The sequence below is a fragment of the Bactrocera tryoni genome, chromosome 4, assembly GCF_016617805.1.
Source record: "Bactrocera tryoni isolate S06 chromosome 4, CSIRO_BtryS06_freeze2, whole genome shotgun sequence".
In the NCBI taxonomy this organism is placed as follows: Eukaryota; Metazoa; Arthropoda; class Insecta; order Diptera; family Tephritidae; genus Bactrocera; species Bactrocera tryoni.
Genome location: NC_052502.1, coordinates 53,331,042 through 53,350,053, shown reverse-complemented (window position 1 = coordinate 53,350,053; position 19,012 = coordinate 53,331,042). Strand labels below are relative to the sequence as shown.

At 37.1% G+C, this 19,012-nt stretch overlaps 2 protein-coding genes across 2 annotated transcripts; both read left to right on the top strand.

Moving 5' to 3' along the window:
• The first annotated feature begins 2,755 nt into the window (after positions 1-2,755).
• Positions 2,756-3,475, top strand: LOC120774741 (salivary glue protein Sgs-4-like). Its single transcript, XM_040104496.1, has 3 exons — positions 2,756-2,780; positions 2,838-3,326; positions 3,399-3,475. Exons 1-3 carry the CDS (start codon positions 2,756-2,758, stop codon positions 3,473-3,475), a joined length of 591 nt encoding a protein of 196 aa, XP_039960430.1.
• Positions 3,476-9,908: 6,433 nt separating this feature from the next.
• Positions 9,909-10,636, top strand: LOC120774602. The gene is made up of 4 exons (XM_040104332.1): positions 9,909-9,933; positions 10,010-10,183; positions 10,246-10,446; positions 10,506-10,636. Exons 1-4 carry the CDS (start codon positions 9,909-9,911, stop codon positions 10,634-10,636), a joined length of 531 nt encoding a protein of 176 aa, XP_039960266.1.
• Positions 10,637-19,012: the final 8,376 nt, after the last annotated feature.

Genomic DNA, 19,012 nt, shown 5'->3' with positions numbered 1-19,012 from the left:
AGAAAACTTCAAGAAATTTGACATGGGATGAAATCTCCGAAGAAATTATCCAAATTTTACTCCTTACATATATGCACACTTTTGCATTTATTGAAATAACTGTAATTTCATCCAATGTAGGCGATTTTAAATATAGGACCTGAGGTGTAACAACGAATTAAGTTCGATTCAAATTTCGGGGTTCACCCAATGTACAGAACGAATTATAACAGACGTAACACTTAGAATTCTTAAAAGCAATATCGCCTAGGCAAAGAAAGCAATATATATACATTAGAGTGGGTCGATTTTTTACTATAAAATCAAGTTATGCTGGAAATATTCTATAAAATATATTCTAAGAAATCTGAATAATCGCTTGTATGTATGAGAGATATGTGATAAAGTTTTCTGATCTTGCCGATTCCGAAAAATAATCGAAAGAATATCAAAATGCACCTATCTATTTAATTTCATTGCAATATTTCAAAAACTGACAAATTATAATTATCTTATAATTCGTAAAAATAACTTCGCACGAAAAATTGCTGACTCGGAACCGGTTTTAGACCCATAGTTCTTTACACGGAGTTGATCAGAATGATCCATAGAACATTTCACGCATTTGCGATATTTCCGTTTTATTGGCTCTCTCTGACTCAACCTGCTCTAATATATACATAATTTACATAAAAAGCTGTTCTCCCGGGCTCTTTTCACATTTAGATCTCTTGTCGAGAGATGGTAGTAATATTATCGACGCAAGCAGTTAAATTTTTGAGGAATACGGGATCTAATCTGAATCAATCACAGCGGATTAACATTCGTTTAAAGTGATAGCTCATAAATTTCCACTTTTGGGATAAATAAGTGGTCTATTCGGACCAAAACCATGCCTCCTTCCTAAATATAACCCCCTAAAGGGGCTACAGGGGTTTCCTCGGGTAAAAAACAGTCTTATTCAACAATTTTTTTATCATATAAAAAATAAAATATTTCATTAGAATTTTTAATTTTTACACACAAACAAAATTCTGAAATTTTTGGAAAAAAATTTTGAAAAAAAATGGGCCCGCGTTGGCAGGATAACTCCTTATACAATCAACTAAAGTGAAAAAATACGTGTTCTAGTTAAAACATTAAGTTAGTCGAAGGAAAAATTCTCAAAATTCTGAAAATTGGATTATTGGCAGACATTTTTACAAAAAAATTAAATTTGCAGTGAAAATTTCGCGACATGTCTTTTCAATAGTTCAAAAACTCGTTCATTGAAGTCCTTAAGAATTGTATCTCAAAAACCTGTATAAAATTTCATGAAAATCTCAGAAAAATCTTGCCAACCGACTTCAAAATCACGATTTCGAGAAAAACGCGTTTAAAGACGGCGCACTTAGCCTAGCTAGCCTTGAGCCCACACGTTCTCAAAGCTGGACAATATTCGCTTTTTTGAAACCCGTAAACCCATGTATCCCCTAAAGTATCTAATTCTTATTGAACTCTGCACTCAATATGTCGAATCTTGACTATAACATGGTCTTGTTATACCCTGAACAGAGTATATTCAGTTTTTCACGAAGTTTGTAACACCCAGAAGGAAGGGTCGGAGACCCTATAAAGTATATATATAAATGATCAGTATGTAGAGCTTAGTCGGTTTAGACATGCCCGTCTATCTGTCCATCTCTCTGTATATATACGAACTAGTCCATCAGTTTTTAAGATATCATTTTAAAATTTTGCAAACGTCATTTTCTCTTCAAGAAGCTGCTCATTTGTTGGAACTGCCGATAACGGACCACTATAACATATAGCTGCTATATAAACTGAACGATCGGAATCAAGCGCTTGTATGGAAATCTTTCACATTTGACAATGTATCTTCACGAAATTTAGCATGGATTACTGCTTAAGGAAACAATATGGTCTCCAAAAAATTGTTCAGAACGAATTTCTATAGCATCCATACAAACTGAACACATAGTCACTAAGAGAAATGCACCTGTGAAGGGTATTTAGCTTCGGTGCAACCGAAGTTAACGTTTTTTCTTGTTTTTCTTTTGAAATCATTTCAAATGATTCAAGGTCCACTTGCAAGCCAGCCAGGCCATGACGTTCGAACGGATAAAAGCACACCAACTTTGATGGTATTGAATAAGGTGGAAGCAGAGGCAGGAAAAGACCTCTACATTGAAAAAATCAGGTGGAGAGCGACATAATTTCGCTTGGTATTTCCAACTGGAACCAAGCACCGAAAAGACGACGCGAATGAATTGAAGTTTTCGAAATTAAGATGTCTTTAAACGGACTTGCGAACTACAAACTGTCAAATAGTTTCTTCGAATGATTGAGAGGAGTGGCTGACTTTCGTATTTTTTATAATTTTATTGTTTTCATATATAATAGATAGTATATGATCTCACTTACCCCGATTTCCGCCTGAGGTTGCTGAAAATAAAAAAAGAACACAAATTATTACTAAATGCACAAGTAAAGATATATGGTATTCAAAATTAATTTTTGTAAAAACAAAGCTATCTGGTTCTACACAAAATGGTAACTACAAACGAAGCAACAAACAAATAAAAGCATTTCAGACAGTCCATTCACTAAATGCATTGATTTAATTGAAAATAATTAAACAAGTGTTAAAGCAGAAATCATTTGTTCCGTGAGATCTGTTCAAGTATATAACATCGTAGGAACTGTTGTGAAGACATCAGTTGAGTTCCACACTCACAGTACATCGAAGCAAGCGGTTCGAAAAATTGGAAGAAAAATGCCCAGGAATTTATTTACATTCCGTAAGTTCAAGAATCTTTCAACCAGATACTTTATTAATAATTGTATTCCGTTTTCAGTTTTCGGAGCTACGCTCTTAGTCGTCCTAATAATAATGGCTGAAGCTCAGCCCGGCCCAGAAGTCCAAGGCTGGTGGCCCACAAGGCGACCAACTAGACCCACACGACCGACTAGACCACCAACACGTCCGACTAGACCCCCAACACGACCGACTAGACCAACACGGCCGACTAGACCACCAACACGACCGACCAGACCACCAACTCGACCGACTAGACCAACTCGGTGGACACCACCCACTTGGAGAACACTACCGACTAGGCCAACCTGGAGACCGACTAGACCAACCTGGAGACCTACTCGAGGTCCTAGACCAGCAAGAGCAGCAACAAGAACTGCCGCACCTCCTGCATGCCCACGTAAGCCTGTTAGGTGTACCACCACTGGTCCGTCATTATGTGTGCGCAGCCGAAATGGAAAACTTTGTCGTCGCGTAGCTAACCAGTGCGCCTTACGTAACCTCAACTGTCAATCAAAGCCCCGTAACAGTAAGTACCGTTGTCTGATATAATCATACTTTGTATTTATTTATGTATTATCTTTCTCATTACTCAATCTAGATTGGATCGTTTCTAATCTGAAGGGATGTTGCAAGCTTAAGGTGGGCCAACGTCCGGTTAACTGCAGGGACCTATAAGGAAACGAGTGCCGAACAATCAAGCATTAAATTTTTGGAATCATTTAACTAATTAAGATAATATTTGGAAATTTTAGTAGATTTGAAGAGATATTTGTTAAAATAAAGTCAAAAATTATTCTTTCAAAATAATACGTCGAACCTTTATTATTATTATAACTATGAGTTTCGTAAAGTGACACTTAAATTAAAAGGGATAAAGCGGGGTTATAAACAAAAATAAACCCAACATTTATACTGGAAATTTTCATTTAAATTGGATTTAATAATTTATTTTGAAGTTTATTGGTGACTACGAAATTATCTCGGGAGTTATGTCAAAGATTTGAGTGCGAATGTTTGCCTTGAATTCGTCAATACTCCGAAGAGGAAAGGATACATAGTATGTATGTATATGTACCTTGCTGTATAACTAATCACTGCATTTCTGGGTTTACAGTCATAGTCTCTTTGTAGTTACACCACATGTTCAGAGAATATTTGTTACCAAAACTGAATAGTTTGATTCGCCTTTTGCAATGATGAGTCGTCTCTGTGAGTTCAAGAGGCATGACGATATTTTTCATGGATTTGTTAGCATAATGATGCAACATTCATCGATACAGAAACAACTACCAAAAGAGTTAGTTATTGCTCATGTAATGGCATTTCAAATATCTCGGATGGATGTTCCGATTCAACAATTTTACTTATTGAAGCCGACAGACAGTATTCAATTGGTTTGGTCAATGTAAACCCAACTGAACTGACCATTGTCCGCTATTTTTGTTCGCTGTTTCGTTGTCAATCCACACATATCTAGATATCGGTTAGCAAATGTCAGTTTCGAATTTTGCACTAAGTATATTGTTTAATATAAAGGGTGATTTATTTCGAGGTTCCTTACTTTTTTAAAGAAAAAATACAAAAACTTCAAATTTAATGGGGAATGTTTGTTATCATTCGAAAGAACATTTTTTGGTATTTATTTTTTAAATATTATATCTACGTTGGCCGCGGCTACGTCTCAGATTGTCCTTCCGTTGAGTCCAATTTTCGTTGACTCAGTCGAATATTTGGACTGGTACATTTGGAGTGATACGCGTGATGTTTTGCTTAAAGGCCTGAATCGAAGCTTAATATACTCATACTCATATACTTTAAACTTTACATATCTCCACAGAAAAACGTCTAACGGCGTAATATGACACGATTTTGGTGGCCAATCGACCGGCCCAAAACGTGAAATGATTTCTCACCGAAGTGTTCTCTCAATAAATCAATTAATTGATGCGATGTCTGGAAAATGGCGCTGTCTTGTTGAAATTTGTTGTCGATGGAATCACCACACTAAACCATTGTTTTTACTGGATGAAATGGCAGCGCTTGAACCTCTTCGGGTTGCTCTTCGTGCCAAATGCAGCAATTTTACGCCTCATCGCTGAACAAAATTTGGCTCGAAAACGTAAGATCTTCTTGGAACTCTTTGTTCCATACGTCAGTCCGAGCTGCTGCGAATGGCGCCGAATGGTCTCTCGACGGTTTTCGTGTACACTTTCAGCTACGACTGCTATATATTCTTCACTGCGGCCGGAATGGCTTATTGAGTGCTGGGTCTTAAGATGGGAATACGAGTAGTATGCACAATAGACCGATTAAGTTGACCAAAAGTTGAGCGAAGCGTGAAAGAAATTGGAATCGACGAAGAGGTGTCGCTCCTCGTTTTACTGCTATTTTCCATGATTTGACGCCTCAAACCACACTTATAAGGTCCAATTAGTTGAATCTTTTCCACAATGCACACGATTGAACCTTATATGCGATGTTGAGGAGGCTTATCCCACGGTAGTTGGTACAGATTGTGGGGTCTCCCTTATTGTGGATTGGGCAGAGGACACTCGGCCGGCAATCCTTCGGCCTCCGCCACTTTGTTTCTCTTCAGTCGGATAATTGCTATTCGAGCTTCTTCATGTTCGGGCAATAGAACGTCCGCTTCATCGTTATCTATTTGGATTACTCGTTATTATATATCTTAAAAAGTGTTATGGTTTTTTTTTTTATTGAAAAACTTTGAACTATTCACAGTAGTAACCGTTTTCTAAAATCTATAAAATAAAACCTGGTGACGTTGAAGAATTCGGTACCACTTTAATGAGGTAGCCGTATACTTTCTTGTATCAAAATCAACTTGAACATGTTGCTATTGCAGAGTAATGGCGAATCGATGATACCTATATTTGGGAGAAATTTAGAATATGTGGGTGGGTAGAACCTACTGGAGAAGTTTGGTGGAGGAGTATATTGTTAAGAACTATCTATCAACATTATTTGTAGTCTTCCTAATCACTGCAGCATTTTTCCAGTCGAGGATGCTGTCCTTAATATAGCAGTAGATCTGCTGCTGCGGAGTGCTGCCTGCTTCAAAGAAGTAACTCTTCACTGTGATAATAAACTGCGATACTAGACTTGAGCCAACTAACCGTGCGTTCAAGGCTATCAACTCACTTCGTGAAAAAACTAGAAAGATTGCGGAATCGCAGGTACCTGCAAATCTGACAATCTGGCAAGAAAAGGCTCCTTGAAGTCAAAGCTTCGTCCTCTTCGTGTGTTTTACCACTGTATATGTGGGCTTCACGGGAGCGTGGTCAGCGTTGGACTACCAACAGTTCTTGCGTTTTCGCTGGATGTTTTTTATCTAAAGTTGATCACAAAAGGTTTAGTAAGCTTTATGTCCTCAGTTAGTCTAGCCTTTTCTAGTTGTACGGGTTCTAAGTGATCATTGGTTTTTGATGTCGAAATGATAAGGTTGAAAATCTTACCGGAAATCAGTTGTAGAAGGCGCTTGGAACTAAATGAAGTAGAAATATCTCAATTTTTCTTTTTTACTATGGAGTGAGGCTGTATCAAATCGATTTTCATTATATTCCTGACTTCACAAAATACTGTACAGCTGCGTTCTTAATCTCGGCAATCAACTATTGAACCTAACCTATTCTTTAGTTTTACAGCGGTTCATACCTTCTGGGGAAACTAGTAGGATCAAAATGTTTGTAAGCAAGTAAGGGGTTTTTCAGTAAGAGCGCTACAAATGTTTGGTTTGGGATATCAATGAAATTCATTATTCCTGTGAAAGTACATTCGATGCATTATGTGTGGAACTCGACTTTTTTTGCATGTCTAACACAGGCACGCTTGCAGAAGTCCAGACGCTGAATCCAATTTTCATTGGTTTTTAAGCATAAATCGGTCGATATTCGTACGTATTGACAAAATACAATAATAATTAAATAGTCTAATGGCGTCAAATCGCATGGCCGAGGCGGCCAACTGACCGAGCCATTTCGTGAGATAACACGTTCACCGAACGTGGATTTCAATAAGTTCATTCGTTGTGTGCTTTGCCACAACGACGTCACAGAGATGCCCAACGCTTGAGAACAACGTGTGAGAGTCTGATTTGTGTCTTCCTCAATTGATGTGCTAGCGGCAGCAATATTCTCCACCCTATGGGCACTTCATTGCGTAACTGGCACGGGAACATTTCGTACTGTGCCTGTGGATTCAAATTTTTTCACTATATGCTCAATTGTTGATCTGACAGTATGATTATGATGACCATAATTTGGACCTAGAGGTCTCAAAGTTGAAGCCACTGTCTCCGAATTTCGGTAGAAACTTTAAAAATTTCGGCTTCTTGGATCGTAAGTCTTTCCATGATGAAATGGCAAATTTTACTGAAAAGAAATGTGAAAAGAGCGGATAAAAACATGGCCTCGGTTTTTGTCGGTCTCCTTTTGTAGCGTCCCTATTGAAAACCCCGTTAAAGCTGCATCTATTACTACAACATCATAATATTTGAACAGAATTACTCAGTTGAATTTAATACAATAGGGGTGTATTTTATCCGTTGAGTTGGGTTTATTTGAATATAGCTGGTACAAACTTCGTGAAATTACCTTTCCAATTCCTACATTTTGAACGAACACTAGTGCTTATTCGATTCGATAGTCTTGCAGATGAAGAAAAAACTGTTTTTAACACGCTTTTATTAGCTTCACTTGTATTTATGTTTGTTTGTAACTTTTTTTTAAGTGCTACTGAAACCTAGAATATTTGAGCGACACTGTAGGAAGGCGATAGTAGGTTTAAGCAGCTCACCAATAAGATGAGATTAAAAGTATGCAATATCTATATAAAACTAGTATGGGTGACATTTGAAAAGCATATGTATATACTGAAATATATGTATATCCTTAAAGAAAGTGTACTTTATATACATAGATATACATATGTATATATAACCGTCCACCAGAAGAAATAATATCAAATAATGTAAAACATGTGACTTTTAGGTAATAAAAAAATAATACTTATAATAGAACTTTTGTAGTAAAAAAAATTCAGATACTAGTTTTCAAAGCGCCTCCGAAGAGCAACTGCAACAGAAAACTCCTTTTTTTTAAACTTTGGCTGTCACGTCGGTGTGAGCTTTTCAAAAATTGTCATCGAATCTAATGGCGGAGAATAGGATTTACATTATATTCGTTTATTTTTTACAATATTGGTAAATCTCATAAAAAATAGATTTTTTCAATATAAAATAAGAATTCGTAAAAATTTAAAATACACAAAGAAATATTCTACATACCTAATATTTGAACCCCTCTACCTGAAAAATTGGAAAATGAAACAACCCACCTACCTAGTTTACCTACTTTCCGGGTCGACTGCTTGAATTATAAGTGCTAGTCAAGAACAAAAGAAATGGATTCAGCCAAGTTCGTACCGTTACTTTTTTGGTTCCCGCGGGACATCATAAATATCAGGAATATACTTTATTATTTACTTAACCATTACTACATGTCATAGTTCATATTTTAACAAATTTGGGGTTTCACACATCAAACTAAAAAATTAAAAATAAATATAGCTAAAAAAACTAAAAACACGTTTTTAAAGCATGCCATACTAAAAAGTGAAAAATAATTCTTTGTATAAACTAACAATAATAATGAAGGAAAAATTTGTGACATATTTTTATACTCTCGCAACAAAGTTGCTAAGGAGAGTATTACGAGTATAGTTTTGTTCACATAACGGTTGTTTGTAAGTCCTAAAACTAAAAGAGTCAGATATAGGGTTATACTATATACAAAGTGATCACGGTGACGAGTAGAGTTGGAATCCGAATGTCTGTCTGTCCGTCCGTCCGTCCGTGCAAGCTGTAACTTGAGTAAAAATTGAGATATCATGATGAAACTTGGTAGACGTCTTTCTTGGGTCCATAAGAAGGTTAAGTTCGAAGATGGGCAAAATCGGCCCACTGCCACGCCCACAAAATGGAGAAAACCGAAAACCTATAAAGTGTCATAACTAAGCCATAAATAAAGATATTATAGTGAAATTTGGCACAAAGGATCGCATTAAGGAGGGGCATATTTGCACGTAATTTTATTAAAATCCAATTATGGACCAAAACCCATATCTCAGGAACTACTCAACCGATTTCAATGAAATTCCCGTACATAATATTTTCCTAACACCCTGATGACATGTTCGAAATATGGGTGAAATCGGTTCACAACCACGCCTTCATTCAATATAACGCTATTTTGAATTCCCTCTGATGCCTTATCTGTATAATATAAACACTAGGAAATGAAAATGCAATTCAATACTCAAAGTACACAAATTGATCCAATCTAATTAATACTACAGAAAAATAAAAAAATATGTAAATTATTATCACTTTATCATGCGAGAGTACAAAATGTTCGGTGACACCCGAACTTAGCCCTTCCTTACTTGTTTTATGTCGAGAAATCAACGCTATTTTCACAGTAATGCAGGAATTTTTCTTTCATTATTATTGTTAGTTTATACAAAGAATTATTTTTCTCTTTTTAGTTTGATATGCTTTAAAAGCGTGTTTTTTTTAACCATATTTATTTTATTTTAATTTTGTCTGCGCTTGTTCAATCCATCAATCTCCCAGTTGAAGACTTTTTTCTTTGTTATTATTGCATATAATTGCTTAAATTTATGACCAGTCTAGTTGTGAATGAGTTTTTTAATTAAGTCTACATTAATCAGACATTTCTTCTGATAAAATTATGAGGAGCAATGAACTTTTAAGAATTGGGTCAATTTACTTTTGTCTTTTGAGTAAATATTGAACTCAAAAGAATATCTGCAAAGAAGGCATATGTGTGAGAGGTATTAAGAAGTCATTTCAGCAAAGAATTCATTTTGTAAAGAAATCAACTGCAATTCAATAAATCTTTCTTATAAGTGACTTTCATAAGAAACAAGCAAAATAAATTATATTTATAAATATTTATATATATAACAGAGACTTATAAAAATGAGTGTAAAAATTTTTGCATAAATAGTGGACAACTACGGCATATGTGGAGAACCACCGTAAAACTTCCATAAACCGAGTATTCTCAAAATGTGTAAATCTATTTTAGTTTTAGGTGAGTAGAGAAACATTTTCGCCTAGTCTTACATACATACTTATCAAACATAATTTATGAACTTGGACGTCTGAAGGTCTCTTCTTCACTGCGAACGCTCTGGGCCAATCGAAGTGTCCCGGCGAGTGTCGAATTAATGTGCCGAGCACATCGGTATGCATTGTGCAACAGGAGCCAGCGCAATGCCTAAAAATCAAGGAATGTACACTAAATGAGATGAACTGTGCAAGGAGGCGACAGAATATACCACGTGAGTGTTACGGAAAAATATTTTCTGAAAGGTTTACAGCGCCCAAATTCTTCTACATATAGTGCTGAGCAGATCGAAAATCGAACGTTGCTCTCTCATAAGTGGCACCACTGGCAGCGGACGTTGCAGCGTCGTCAAGAATTGCCAGAATATAAGATGTGTCAACGATAAGGTGGTTGGCTGCCAAAAGGTCGGCAAGCAGTGTCGACTAATGACGAACTGCGCAGCCCGAAAGGAAAAATGTGCTCGTGCGCCGAATAATCGTACGTCGATTTGTCTGTGCGTTTGTAAACCATTTCAAAATTGTTTAAAAAAATTTCAGAAATGCAGAGCGTTGGCGTTGGAGCTTGTAGAGGTTTCAAACTCACCGAGGGCTTCAAACCATGCACACCGTTTAGAAGGAAGAAGAAGAAGAAGACCTCAACCAGAATTAAGAAGTTACTCAAAGGTTGAATGCCCGAGTTCTCACCTTCCGAGTATTCCTTTATAATATGACGTCTTAATAGAAATATAATGAAAATATAAATATTTAAATAAAGTGTAGAGTAGTAATTTTTTGTGAATTTTGAGCATATCCCCAAGTGGGAATATTATTATGTCTAGAGCGTAAATTACTTGTGTACACGAACACCGATTATACCGGCCTGACACATAGATGGTGTCACTAAGATTAAATCCATTTGATTATAAGTTAGCTTTAACCTCCATAAAGTTCATGTATAAATTTATCAACTGTCGGGTCATAAGTTTGTGAATTATATCATTTTGAGCGAAGCAACTTTTGTTATTGTGAAAAACTGGATAAAAATGAATTCCGCTTGTTGATAAAATATTATTTTTTGAAGGGAAAAAATACAGTTGAAGTAAACACTTGACTTGAAGACGAATCTCTGGATATTGCTCCATGAAAATTCGGTGTAGTGTTTCGAGATATTAAAGCGTAATAAACGTAAGTTTTTGGCGATATGTGACATTGGATGAAACACGGCTCCATCATTTCACTCCGAAATTTAGTTGATAGTCATCCAAATGCACATGATAAACCCATTCTAAAGGGTGGAAAAACGCAATAATCGGCTGGCAAGGTTATGGCGTTCGTATTTTGGGGATGCGCATGGAATAATTTTCATTGAAAACTATAAAAAAGGAAGGACCAACATCGCCGAAAAGCGGTCGCATTTGAAGGTAGGAGGTGATGTTTCACCAAGTCAATGCACCGTGTCACAAGTCAGGGAAAGCGATGGTAAAAATTCATGAATTGCGCTTCAAACTGATTCTCCTTATCCACCATATTCTTCAGACCTAGCCCCCATTGCCTATTTCCTGTTCTCAGATCTCAAAATAATGCTCGCTGGGAAGACATTTTCGTCGAATGAAGAGGGATATTTTGAAGCAAAGGACAAATCGTTATACAAAGCTGTTATCGAAAAGTTGGAGATTTGCGCCACCCTGGACTTTTATAATCTTGCCATTCCAGTTCATCGTTGCGCATAAACAATTGGTAATATCTGTAAAGCTACTTATGTCCGTTATGCTTTTTATAGTTAGCCATTCAAGGTTTAGTGTCTGTTCGGTTCTAACTATTTTGTGTTGGCTATGTGATAGAACTGGAAATTTACAGAGAAAGTGGAAAACACCAGTGCTCTGTTACTGTAGTCGTAAGATAGTATATATGTACATATTTCTGGACCTTTTTATTAAGCCATTGGTTTTAGTCTTGTCTTACTTGGGCCATCGTTATCTCGATAATTGATTTCTATCTGTTCTGAGCTATTTGTTCAGAATGTGTATAAAGCTCCTTGCTTTGCCAACTCGTCTGCATTTTAGTTGCCAAATATTTTCGTGTGACTGTTAGCCTGCCAGTGAGCGTAAAGGCTTCATGCAATTCTTGACTCCGCTAAAACTAAGCTGTGGCGTAAACAAGGAGGCAATGCCACCTGACTATCCGTGAATATGGTTATTTCCGTATCCTCCCGTAGCTATACAATAGCACTTTTAACCTTTCTCTATCCAAACACTTCTGCTTGGATGCTGGCTGAGTTTGGTAGCCGTATAGAGAGAGTTGTCAAGATCACTGTGGTACATTCCTGTCCCTTTGGATCCGTCAGTATAGATATAGGTAGCATCCACCTCTCGTTTTAAATCTCTTCTCCTTTCACGTGACTACATCTAATTTCGAAGGCTCTGTTTTACTTTAGTTCAAGTGGTTCAGAATGCTGCTATATCCATAATCCTTGCGGTTCCGACCACCTAATTATTTTATTGCGATAACACAACTTGCTGGTACTTTCCGATTAAAGACGTCTTTGGGCAGTTGATGTATGAGCATATAAAGCGCCTCAGTCGGACATGACTTAATCGACTTTATACAAACAAAAAGTCTGCTTCACAATAACTTTATTTTCACCAATCAGTTTGTATGACAGCTACGTTATAGTGGTCCGATATCAGCAGTTTCTACAAATAAACAGTTTCTTGTAGAGAAAAAGACGTGGGTAAAATTTCAGAAAGATCTCGAAAACTGAGAGATTTTATGGCTTTAATAAATAGTAGTACATGTATATAAATTGAATAAGTCTTTCGTCATCATAATGCTTGCAGCCCACATTGTTTCAAGAATTATTTATATTCACCTATTTCCTCACCCTTTACGCACCCACACACATCCACGTGCTGACAAAATATTTTAAATCCACTATTTACACCCAAAGCTGCCACATTGTAGCCTCTTCGTATACAGGTGGCTATCAGTTGGCGCACTCATTCGGCGAGAGTGGACTATAATTTTTTTCAATTGACACCATTTCGCGGACAAAACAATAAATTTGGAATCAGTGGCAATAAATTTAAATGTCATTGCATTAAATCGCAGTAAATTGCTACCACCTACTCACATACACACATATACGTGCAACCTGTATGTTGTGCGAGGCGCGCAGCTGCACTTCCGGTGTGCAATATTGAGCTCGTACAAGCAACAGCGAGTATCCGTAACATGTACAACAACAGTCGAGTGGAAGTCCGTGCAACGCGTGGAATGTCGCTTGCTCGTGTTGCATACTTGTAGCTTATTGCGGCGACACACGTGCGCATGTGTGCATGTGTACGTGACGGTGTGGAGTGAGCACCTGTAAACAAGTTCATATGGCAGTTCATATCTCTCACATGCGCTGACACAAACACGTACGCAGCTTAAGTGACGTTAAAGTGAATAACTGTTGTTAGTTTATTGCATGCTACACTTTAAGCTTGAGTGCAATAAATTGTATGAACTAACGGCATAGCGTATAACTAGCAGTTAGGCTACTTTAATTTTAGCACTGCCACAACTAAAAGTCAGGAATGATGTAATAAATTCGTCAGCGAGTGTTTAAACAAACAGTTAAAATGCGCTCAACGCACAATCATAAATTGTTTTCAAGCGGCCGTGTGCGCTCTACTCTCCCAAAGGATTGATGAAATCGCAGCATACCGAGGGTTGGATCTGTTTGGATTAATAAACCTTGAAACCACCAACGTAATAAGGTGCAAACTCTCTGAAAGCCATCAAGACAGGTCCACCTAATTGAAGCGACTTTAGGTTACATGAGATCGAAACCTGATTTCTCATCATCATTTCTCAAACTATTTTGTGAAATATTTGCTACGCCATTCATAGGCCTACTGGTCCGAAGTAATGCCAGAGGATTCGAATTTAATCGTAAAACATTTTTTAGTGAATGATCAAGTCTCTTCAGAGTTCCCTTATTTTTAATTAGTTTCGCTGAAGAATTTAGGTTTTGGTATTCGAAATAAAGCTTTAGTTTTTGGAATTTATGAAGAACTTTCTTTGGGTCGGCATACTGGTATACTCAAGACGCACCGCTTGGGCCTAAAAAGAACCGGAGCCATATCAACAGTAATGCTGATAGCTGTTATTGTAACGGTTATCTAGTCCCCGTTAGAATGGTAAGGTTCAGATAAGTTGTCATCCAACGGAAGGCTCAGGAAACGTGCTGACGTTGTTGGACGATAAGGTGAGGGGTGTCATTTGTGTAGTGTTAGCAGGCCATGCAAAGGGATGGTTAATGTCGTGCGGGGACTCCTTACACGCTGAACATATATGTATATGATATTTCAAGATCGATTCTTGATAAGTAAAAGTTTAACTTGCTACAGTATCCAAAACGAAGCTGCTAGCGGCAACTTGAACTCGTCATCTGCAATGGGTAGTGGTTTGCCTCCAAGTAAGCCATTTACTGAAAGGGAGTCGCTGAAGGTGTTAATGGCTCCACTGTAAAAGACGGTCAATGCACGTCTAAATTTTGTTACGAAGTCTGGTCGGCGCATTGTTTTATGTCGTCGCCATAGTTGAGGAAGGACCTCTTAATGCTCCTATGAGACGATTCGTCTACAAGCAGGTGACTTCAGGGTTGATTTCTACAAAAATACCACAGCAGAAACTGCTTGGGGGAGAGAGTTCATTATTTTCCTTAATTGGGACATGCGAAACATCAACAGGCATCCCGGTTTAGTCTGGAGTGCAGTGTTCTGACATTTCTGTAGCTTTCTCGTCTGCGTTTCGCTACATCCAGGCGACCATATTGGTGTGGCGTACTGAAGAACCGATAACTGTCGGGTTTTGAGCTTTAAAAGTTTCTTTAATCTTCATTTGCAAATTGAAAGACAGACAAATTTTGCCGCCATACAAATTCTAGAATAAACCGGCGTTACTGAACCAGTTTTTTGTTTAAATAGCCAGGAAGTTTAAGTTTATTGTTTGGTGAAGCTTTCGAGTACCGCGACACATCAGAGTGGTCTGTTACTATACATTATGAAACACTGTGCACATTACAGACTAGCAATTGCAGATAACCATAACTTTTAGTTTTGTGGAGAGCTGGTAACAGTAAATTTAATTTTTCAGCTTTCCATTTAGCTATGAAGCGGCTGAGAGGAAGTGAAATTGTCCATCGATTGAAATTGGTATGGCTCATCCTACGCTTTAGCTGAGTTTTGGATAAGCCGAGAAAGGAAAAGTTAACGACACTAAATTGGCAATTGCCCACGAATTTGATTCTGAGGTATGATTCATACTACCTTAGCTCCAGCAAGAAGAGTAAAAAATTTTTTAAAATGCTTCCAAATTTATTCCAGTATCGATACAAAAACTTTACTCTCGAAATATCCTTATCAATTGAATGTCAAACGGATCTTAAGAATAGTTTGAAGTCTAATATTAATTCAAAAGACAATTTGAGTTCTCTACAAGTTTACAAAGTGAAAAATTTCATATTTCATCAATCGTATATATTTTTAGACCAATTTCTTGTATAAGCTGAGAGCTGTTGCATCTATTTACAAAGAACGCAAACATATGTATGTATGGAAATTGACCTTCTATTTGCTCAAAAGCGGCGCCCATGAGTTAAAATAAAAAGGTTACTCTACAAATTTGATGTGGCTATAAATCGGTTGCTCCTATATGCATTTACATATGTGTGTCAGTGTGAGCCTTTTACTTGCACCATTGCCTGCACTCGAATGGGTAACAAAGGTCTTACATGTGCAAAAGCACAGCGTTGGGTTGTTTGTTGATTTCCGAAAATATTTACTTTCAATTCGTTTTCGTTCGTTAATCCTGACCCGTGACTGTGACTGTGTCAAAAATACATACATACGAACATTTGTATATGCAAGCAACTTTAACACATTCGCACAAATCGCGTATTTACTTATTTATGTATAAGTATGCCCTATGCGAATTTCGAATATGAGAGAACTGCTAGAGGCATTGACCGCTGCTTAGCTTCACATGTACGACAGGCAGTATCTACCATTAGTTTATTTCACTTCGTTATTATTCTTAGTAGAATATATCTTAAAATGACTTTGCGTCACTAAGCTCTATAAAAGGACGAGTCGAACAGGTAACTGGTATAAATAAAGTAAAATGGTATAAGTATGCAGAAAGAGAATATCAATTTTTTATATCACATTAGTATGCAATAACATGTTTTTCTTTGAGAGTGCCAAATGTAACAGACAACTGGCATAAATCAAGTAAACTGGGACAATGAAATTTAAACTTGAAACATATCATATCCACTTAATGAGTCACTAACATATTTTAGCTGTTTTCCATTTAACAATCGACTGTTTTCCATTTGAGAGTAACGAATGGAACAGACCACGCTTATAAATAAATTAAACTGGTATAATAAAAAAATAAATTTAATTGAATTATAGTGAGTAAATCACATATTTTAGCTGTCTTCGCTTTGGAAAATTTGAATAAAACAGACAACTGGTATAAATTAATTCAACTGGTATAATCCAATTCAAATTGAATAGAAACATATCATACTAACTTAATGTGTCACTCACATGCCTTAGCTGTTTTCTTTTGACAGCCTTTTGTAAGGTATGAATAGAAAAGACAACTGACATAAATAAAGTAAACTGGTATAATAAAAAAAAACTAGATACAAATTTGTCATACCACTTAAATGGGCGACCACTTATATATTTCAGCTGTCTTACTTCGGAGGCAACTTCAGAGGAGTTTGATTAGCAACCAAGTTATTCATCATAACATTTTCTCTACTGGGTGCTTGAGAATTTGGTGATATATGCATTGGCATGCAACTTCATGCAATTTTAATTAAACCAGAAAAAGTCACACTCGGCTCGGTTAAGTAAATACAAATAAAAGTCAACACATGTGCAAATAACAGCCGAGAGTCAATAAAGCTTAATGCCGATAAAAGGTGTTCAATTGTTGAATAACAATAAGTAAGCCAGGACAGGGGCAATGCATATGCATGTGTGGACCCAAAAATGACCACTCGAAAACATATGCATTATTTAAACACGCGGATTTCTGTTTATTCTGTTTTTTTTTTTTTGGATTTGCATTGTACGAGGACACGAGGGCCCAAGGGCCCAAGAGAGGAAGTCAACAATGAAGCCCACGAGCAGAGTTTGCACAGCTTTTTACCGCCAGCGCGTGCACTGTTCCTTTGGAATTTGATTGATAATTAAATATTAATTATATAATAAAATGAGTTGAATATTACAATTATTAAGTACTGTTATGCTAGACAGGCCTTCTGGAGAATACAAATAATCGAATAGTTCCTCAAAATGTCCAAAAGTGGGTTTGAAATAATAAAGTCAATAACCGCTGTCACAATACTTGGTTGCTTGGTTTGTTGGAAAGAGAGGAGAATAAGCTCCATATCGCAGGCGGCCTTATTAGGCACATGCTCAACGTAACAACTGGTAAAAAAACATTTTTTTTCACTCCACTTGTCCAATGTCTCTTAAGTTGGAATGTTTGGAATCGTGGCATATACCGCCTCTTATCCGACTGAAGGCTAGACAATCGCGTAGATAATGTTCTAGCGTCTCATAAAGTTCTGCATTCCGCCAAAACTACTTTTCCCATTTTCTGAAGGTGGGGTTTTGAGAGCAATGATGACACCAGCAATATTTTTAAGCTTTCTTTTGACTAGAAGTGGGAGCTTTTTGGTCTGTCCATCGCCAACATAACTTTGTGGTATGCCAAGTGTTGCTTTTGTTCCTTTAGTGTCCATTGCTTCAAACAACACTTGAAGAAGCTATATAATTTGGGGCAGCTTAGAAGAAATGTGTTTCCAGCGAGATAATATTAACTTGGCATATTCCATTATATCCACAATTTTGGCCGCAAAGACTGAATTGTAGTAATTTAGTTTACAAACTTCTGTGTGTGTGCGGAGTACAGAAGAAGCCCGCTCCTGTTCTTATTTCGCTCTTAGATCAGTCGGTGAATATGTAAATTTCGCTCTTGGAAATGCTGACCACAGAACCATTGAACCATTCTTCTCTGCTGAGAAACGAAAACACAAGACTTACTTAAAAGGTTTTTTTTTTTAAATTAATGAGATCATTATTAGGTATTAGGTATTTCGTAAAATCTTTTATGAACATTACAGTTAAAGCTTATAATGAGGCTTCCACACATTTTTACTAATTATGCAGTTCTACCAACGTTTCCAAGTACTTTCCAGAATACACTTGAGTATCACATGTAGGAAGATTTACTTAGGTAAGATAGCCAGCAAAACCGGGAAACAATCTTAGACTGTTATGTATAATCCGTTGTGAAGCTAAAAGAAAAAAACCCTGCAGTTGGATCTCTACTTTTGTCTCGATATGGTGAAAGCGGTACATTGGAGAAGGAAGTGTTGAGATGATTATGTCTCATTGTCTTCCATATAGATGACGAAACTGGTACCCAGTATGATATTCAATCCGAAAGTGTCCAGTTAGAATTGCTACAACCGTTGGAAAGAGGATTTTGCTCAGAGCGAAGAGCTCATATTTACTCTACGTCAGAAATAACCTGCAACTGCACCACTACCGTAGTTGACCAACCTTTGATGATATCGTCTGAAGCTCAACAGTGCAATAGTTCACCACATGAGTTTCTACCCGAAGTTATTTAAGGCTAAAGTACCTGCCCTAGCAAGCTTACCGTTTCCTGCAATACCGCTGCGGCCAGGCACTCAAATCAGACTAATCATAAAATAACTTAGGGCTAAGGGATAAGAAGTCTAGACTTCATTTCACTAGTCTTGAGCGCACAGTTAGCGAACTCAAGGCTTATATCACTGTCATACTATCTGCTACCTTTATGGTAGAAGATGCTGCCGTGGTCAAAAAGCCTAAAATTGGAGTTGAAGGAAAGTTTATGATAGAACTGCTTCACAAACTAAATTCTCCTTCTATGATATCCGTAAAACAATTCACGTTCAGCTCTTTCGTCCAGCGAGTTCTTCTCTCCCTTGTCTCTCTCGAAGGTAA

Coding starts and splice junctions, on each gene's coding strand:
- LOC120774741 (XM_040104496.1), top strand. CDS start 2,756: ATGCCCAGGAATTTATTTACATTCC. Junction 2,781..2,837: donor CAGGAATTTATTTACATTCC/GTAAGTTCAAGA, acceptor TTCCGTTTTCAG/TTTTCGGAGCTACGCTCTTA. Junction 3,327..3,398: donor TCAATCAAAGCCCCGTAACA/GTAAGTACCGTT, acceptor TACTCAATCTAG/ATTGGATCGTTTCTAATCTG.
- LOC120774602 (XM_040104332.1), top strand. CDS start 9,909: ATGTGTAAATCTATTTTAGTTTTAG. Junction 10,184..10,245: donor GAGGCGACAGAATATACCAC/GTGAGTGTTACG, acceptor TTCTACATATAG/TGCTGAGCAGATCGAAAATC. Junction 10,447..10,505: donor TGCTCGTGCGCCGAATAATC/GTACGTCGATTT, acceptor AAAAAATTTCAG/AAATGCAGAGCGTTGGCGTT.